Genomic DNA, 6705 nt, shown 5'->3' on the forward strand with positions numbered 1-6705 from the left:
CCCGAACAAACAGCCTGCCAGAGAAAATTTTGCAAAACTCTACATTCTTTGCGCACGCCCTAATCTATAAATTCAAATTGTTCACCCGTTTGATTCATACGTTCATTAAACTCGGCTTAATTAAATAAAAATATAGGTGTCTGCTGGGCTGTGTTTATGTACGTTGCGTCCCGTGCGTACCCGTCGGCATGGCAACGGGCCCCAGACGCGGGCGACAATCGACGAGCGCGGTGCAGAGCGCCGACGATATCCGAACGCGCGCCCTGAAAACCAACCTAGGTGCACCTGCTTTTGGAAAAAGCCTTGATAGATTACCTGCGAACGTGATGTTATGCGGGTCGTAATTATTCATGCTGCATTTTATACGCTCTGCTTTTTAATTATGAATAATATTGAAGTTCCGTTGCGGTGACGGCTTTTTATGTTATTTTTCAGTTGAGTCTATTCTGAATGTATTTCATTTTTACATTTATAATTGTGTAAAAAGAATCATAAAAACTGTAGCATATTAACAATGCGCTGTTATTCCCGCTTGTTATTACGGATCGTAGCGAGCTCGTAGCAAGTGCTACGATAACTAATGTCGTGCTACGAATAACTCGTTAAATGCATTTCTGAGATGACTCACACTTTATCTTGAACTATTTATTGTTGTTTTTTTAAGGATTTATCGTTGGTGATTTTATTAATTCTTTGAAATTTATCACAAAACGTTTAGAGCTTGTTTTATGTAACAATTTAATACTTTATTAGGGTGTTCACATAGTGAAATATGGGTTGGAATTAAGATCGCATGGCAACAACCATCTTAATTCTGCTGCTGCAATGTGCTCAAGAGGTTTTCTAAAATTCCATAAAATATTATTGGTATCGGAGCATGGAGTAGCCAAAAATGAAAATGAAAAAATTCACAGAAAATTACTGCTTTTACCATCCCCTATTGACCTACCTACAACCTTTCTTCAATATGATACCGCCTATAGGTTTCGAAGAAAAGCTTACAGACATAATTATTTAAAGAAATTAACCCAATTTGATATATCAATTTCGAAAGATTATGTATATTCTGATTAACTCCTTTTTTCTAACTTTAATCCCGCTTTGTTTATGTAATTGTAAATATGACGTGAAATAAAAATGAACATTAAATCTTGCTGCCCTTTTACACCCAAATTATATTGTTGTTAACAGAAAAGATGGTGCAAAATTTCCAGTTTCTCGTGCGACTAATAAATTACGCACAGGTATGACTTCCATAAATGCACTCGCATATAGCACAATTCGCTTTATTATTAAGTAATCCTTTTTATGTATTTAATATTTCTATAGGACACTCTGTAACCTTAACGACTTCATATATTTATCTTGTAAGTGGTCATTAGTTTCATTCAGGTCAATTATATAAAATAAAATTAAAATTTGCAAATTTTATGCTTAATAATGTTTAATACATAATTGTTATAATAAAATATGTATTTTATAAGGTGACGATAAAATCTGACAGGTTTGTTTTATCAATAATTATAGTTCTCTCTCAATTTTGTGAAAACCGTTGAGAACATTATTCTATTACGTAGCGTACTTTACGCTACTGTGGTTTCATCTTCTAGCAAATCCCAAGTTCATAGAAAATAAATAAAAGCGCTGAGCTTTAGACATAAAGTTGCAAGTGCGTTGACCACTTAACATCAGGTGGCCCTTTGCTTGCTCTACCATAAAAAAAACAAAAGTCCAATGAATTAACATTCGTCGCCGTCACACCTTCGGGGCAACAGTATTAATTTACTCTCAAGCTTCTCGTTTGCTGGCTTGTCACCTGCAAAAATGTAATGATTTATTAAATATATGTGATCTTTTGATGAAAAACACTGGAAGCATCTCAAGAAAACATTTTTAATTTTTTTGATCTATCTTATACTGAAATTCTGTACATTGAAATTATTTACAATTTAATTTAATCGTAACAACGCAAAACCGCAAAGATATATTATAAAGATTCATACTGAAGTGGAGACGGTAGCTATTTGGAATTTTTATCCCGATTTTAACATGTTTTCTCTTGAAAGATAAGATAAAAAACAAAATGAATACTCTGTTTAATACAATAATAAAGTCTATCTAGTTTATTTAATACAATAATAAGTCTATCTAGTCTACACGATCTAGATACAATAAAAGTATGTTTATACTTCAATATATATTTATTATATATGTCGGAGTACCCACTTTGTTATTAACGACCGCAAGCGCATTGACGACTCACGAGTTGCGCTTGGACATGGCCGTTGCAGGGTGCGCGCCATAGATTATACATTTATATACTGGTACTGCGGGCATTTAAGTAATGGAGCTCGTACTGAGCGGACTTTGTCTTTTCGAGTCCCGACGTAAATTTGAATTGTAATTTGTTATATGAAGTGAAGTTATTTCCGTAAATTTAGTGATTTTAAGTTTGAAATTACAGTTGTGTCTTTTGCTACTCGAAGATACCCAAGATGCCCAATGATGAAGACATTATCAGCCCAAATATATATACGACAATCCAGCCTGAGCTAACATATAATTGTTTTTATCAAAAAACTAAACCGTCTTAAAATTGTCAGAACTAGAACAAATTTAGTTGGTTTAACGGTTCACCCAGTAAAAAGTTATATAACAAAAACAAAACATATGCAGTCGAATTGTGAAGATCTTGAAGTCAATAATACTACTACTAATATTTTGAAGTTGGTTATTTGATTGGTAAAAAATTAAGTCAAATATCAACAATACCTATGCATAATAGTAAACATATTTAATTATTTTTGAAATAAAATTAAATGTGGCATGTGGTCCTGGACTCCTTCCTTTTCCCAATCCATTCCTTCTTTCCAGTTGACATACCTTTATTTATCCGTTTCCATTTAAAGTCAGCAATCTATTTGTAGAGGCGTAAGCGTTTGCAGATCTTTTTGAAAATTTTCCAAAAGTAATACAAACGCTATATAAAAACATCTTATAATTCAAAATTTAATTGTTATAATGATCATACAAACAATGTAAAAATGTGGCATCGTAGTAGGATTTTTTTTTTCTTTTAGAAAACAAATCATTTCAAAATTCCGAACGTAGACAAGGTTGTCAATTGTTCAAGCTTAAACTGTCAGTTTGCAGTTTTGACACTCGGAGTCACTTGAGTCTCGACACAGTAATTTTGTAATTGTTCAAATGAGGTTATAAAAAGATTTGTAATAAAATTGTATAAATATCTACGTAAACTACTACTACAAAATATCATCGTATTTAATTGAAAAGAATGGCCTTAATTAGAGCTGGCTTGCAAAGGCTAGCCAGCGTATTTAGCAATGGGCAAGGTATTTATAACAATATCGAAAAATTCACAAATAAATTGTATATGTTTTTAATACCAATATTGCTTTTTTAGGTGGAATGCTATCAAGATTTATAACAAACAATGCTCCAGCTCAAAATCAATCTGTAGTCGATACTACGAAAGATGTAATATCTACATGCAACAAACTCATTGAAGATAGAGCTTCACGTAATTTTGCCATAGTACATTTACTGGGTAAGCAGTGGAGAGTTACAGACGGCGACTTGTTAGTTGTTGAGGGATACTGGCCGCCAAATATTGGTGATAAAATAACACTAGACAAAGTTCTGCTTGCTGCTACTAAAGACTTCTCTTTAATTGGTAGACCCATTGTTCAACCAGGATTAGTCACAGTTACCGCTACAATTATATCGAAAGGGCTCTCGCACACACGAACACACTTCAAAAAGAAGAGAAGGAAGCAGTTCATGAGAATTAACTTTCAAAGAGCTGAACAAACTATGCTCAGGATAAATTCTGTTGTTATAAATAATAGAATAAATGAAGCCCCCAAGAATGTCTTTTAGATAAGTATAGAATTTAGTTTAGAATAAAGTGTTATAATAAATGAAGTGTTTTTATTTTTATTTATTCTGTATTTGAACATAATAAACGGTATATATACAAATTAAGACAAATAATTATGTATCATCCATAATATTTTAAATCAATCCTGTAAATTGAATAATTTAAAATTTTATTATTTTTTTTTGTTTTTGGCATTAATAATTAGCTAATACATCTATACATTATAATATATCAAAGTCAAAATTTAAAATTATCACAATACTCTTGAAAAGCAACTTTATGTTCATCTTTAAGAAATCTTTTCATTCCCTTAAGCAAATAAAATAACTTACTATTACCCAATATACTTGTTAAAGTTTTAATAAAGTCTACATAATTCCCTTCCTTTTTGTATGTTGATATTGACATTTGAAATGTTTTATATTGCTCCACTTGTAATAATGTTTTAATCTCCTTCACAAAATCTATTAGTGACTCAGGAGCAACTTTTTCTGGCCTAACAATATCCGTTTTTTCTTCACTGCGTAAATTTTCATCAAACCCAAATGCTTTAATTTTCAATTTCTTTTTCTTAGCTTGAGGTACATTTGTCTCATCAGCACTTCTCTTATGTATAGTCACTAATGTTGTAGGCATTTGAGAATTATCATTACTAGAGTCTATAGCACTGAATAAATCCTTAGCTTGTTTTGGTTTAAATTCATTACGATATGCAGATGCATTTTTATAAAAATCCATTGAAAAATCAGCATACACTTCATTTGAATTGGGATATTGACTGACAGATGCTTTGGAAGATTTGGGAATAGCTCTGGAGTTAACAGTAGGAAATGATACTCCAGCAATATTTCTAGGTCCATCGTCTTTGTAAATATTAGGTTCATGTGGTAGTAAAGGTTTTAGTTTAGGTGGTGGGAGTGATGTTTCTGCATTCTTGAAGAACCTACACACTTCACTCACTGTCTCACCAAACTTATTTGATACCTTTATGTAATCTCTTAACCAAGCTGACAATTGTCCTTTTAATTTTGGGCTATTAAATCTAGTGTCACATAATAAAATAGCTCCGTAATCATTCTGATGCCTAATTACTCTGCCTATAGCTTGATTTACAGCTCTGGTAGCTTCTAAAGAATACCACTCATCCCCTGACAAATAATCTTTATCCTTTGCCCTCAGTTCTTCCAAGTATTTCTTTTTAAGTACTATTCTGGGATCTTTGAGAGGTGGAAATGGTAATCCAGTTATAATTACAGCTCTTCCATTCATATCAGCAAAATCTAACCCTTCAGATACTTTTCCTCTACATACTGCCATAAAACATGCTCCTCTTGTACTAGGGTCACTAATTTTGCTGTAAAAATCATTAATAATAGCATTAAAAGTATCTTTCCGTTGTGGTTCCACAAATATTGGTTTAATGTTGCTAATACTGGACCATATACCTTCAGCTTGCCACATTTCTTGACATTTGGTCATTATAGGATACGAGGGGAAAAAGACTAGTAAACCGTCGGGAACAACACGAGAAAAACTCAATATTGTCCGTCCCAAAGATGAAATGTATTTTGGATTATCTCTATTCTGGTAATTTGAATTAAGTTGTACAGAATCAGGTCCGTGACTTACAATCTTGACACAAATTTGATTTGATTTTACTATATGAGGATTTTCTAACTGCACACCAATTGGTATTCCCAATTCAGATATTAAAGGTTTTAATGGAGCTAAAGTCCCACTAGTTAAAATTATACTCCTAACATTTTGATCTAAGAGTTGTTTCATCCCAAAACCTGGACTAAAACACCAATAACTTAGAACTCTTTCAGCTGTTTTTGTATTGGTTGATTTTAAGGCACCCCAACTATCTGTTTTCTTGTTATTTTTCTTTTCTTCTGTCTGAATATGCACTTTATAGCACATCTTTACTCTTTCTTTGTAAGAGTGTGTAGTCCCACTAAAAACAACATTAAGCAAATCAACAATTTTTTGCAAACCAACACCTTTACGTTGAAACGGTGATGCACTCCCCATAGATAAGTATTGTATCAAATTCTCTATTAATGTTATGACAGACATTTGATTATGATCTTTAATCTCAGCTTTTGCTAATAGTTCAAATATAAAACCTCCAGGGTATGTTGAACCATCAGTACCAACTTCAATTTCATCTACTGCCTTCTCTAGAGCAAGCATTATTTCTTTCAAGACACATAAGTCTTCACATGTGAAGTCCTTGGGCTGGTTTGCATCTACAGTAGAATCTAGATTTTCTTCACCACCTTCTGCAAATGACCGCATTATATGTGTTATTTCATCAATGCATAAAGCTACATCTGTGGTCCTAATTTGCAAAGAGGCCGATTCTTCACACATCTTTTCAACATTGTGAGCTTCATCAAGTATAATAACATTATTCATGAGTTCTACACCATTTGCTTTTCTAGATTTAGGGTCCAATAAGTAATTATAAGGCATAAACACTATATCAGCATCTTGCTTCAATTCCTTTGACAAGTAATATGGGCAGCATTTTAATTTCTTTCCAACAGTTACTAAATCTTCAATGTCCAATATTTCATCACCTTTTACTGATCGGTCATCCTTCTTTGATTCAACATTATTGTAAAAATGACAGGTTCTAGACTTCACCCTAAGCTGACACATATGAACTTTGTTCATATTGTTTGTTTCTTTGGAGACTTCAGGATGTATGCACATTTGGTCTCTGGATCCCAATACTGTTGCCTTAACATGCCTGTAGCTTGATCGTTTTAATTCTTGCATAGCCTGTGTTAATTGTG

The 6705-nt window shown here is 32.8% G+C and overlaps 2 protein-coding genes across 2 annotated transcripts in view; one reads left to right on the plus strand and one right to left on the minus strand.

Annotated features, from left to right (window-relative positions):
• Window positions 1–3151: 3151 nt before the first annotated feature.
• LOC119834803 (39S ribosomal protein L21, mitochondrial) lies at window positions 3152–3954 on the plus strand. Its single transcript, XM_038359314.1, has 2 exons — window positions 3152–3353; window positions 3425–3954. Exons 1-2 carry the CDS (start codon window positions 3296–3298, stop codon window positions 3898–3900), a joined length of 534 nt encoding a protein of 177 aa, XP_038215242.1. The 5' UTR covers window positions 3152–3295; the 3' UTR covers window positions 3901–3954.
• Window positions 3955–4052: 98 nt separating this feature from the next.
• LOC119834894 (regulator of telomere elongation helicase 1 homolog) overlaps window positions 4053–6705 on the minus strand; it is a 4081-nt gene continuing 1428 nt past the window's right edge. Inside the window, exon 2 of the mRNA XM_038359412.1 lies at window positions 4053–6700. Coding sequence (XP_038215340.1) covers window positions 4139–6700 — 2562 coding nt within the window. The 3' untranslated portion in view covers window positions 4053–4138. The remainder of the gene's footprint in view (window positions 6701–6705) is intronic.

Source organism: Zerene cesonia, chromosome 20 (assembly GCF_012273895.1).
Source record: "Zerene cesonia ecotype Mississippi chromosome 20, Zerene_cesonia_1.1, whole genome shotgun sequence".
Taxonomy (NCBI): Eukaryota; Metazoa; Arthropoda; class Insecta; order Lepidoptera; family Pieridae; genus Zerene; species Zerene cesonia.

Coding starts and splice junctions, on each gene's coding strand:
- LOC119834803 (XM_038359314.1), top strand. CDS start 3,296: ATGGCCTTAATTAGAGCTGGCTTGCAAAGGCTAGCCAGCGTATTTAGC. Junction 3,354..3,424: donor CGTATTTAGCAATGGGCAAG/GTATTTATAACA, acceptor TTGCTTTTTTAG/GTGGAATGCTATCAAGATTT.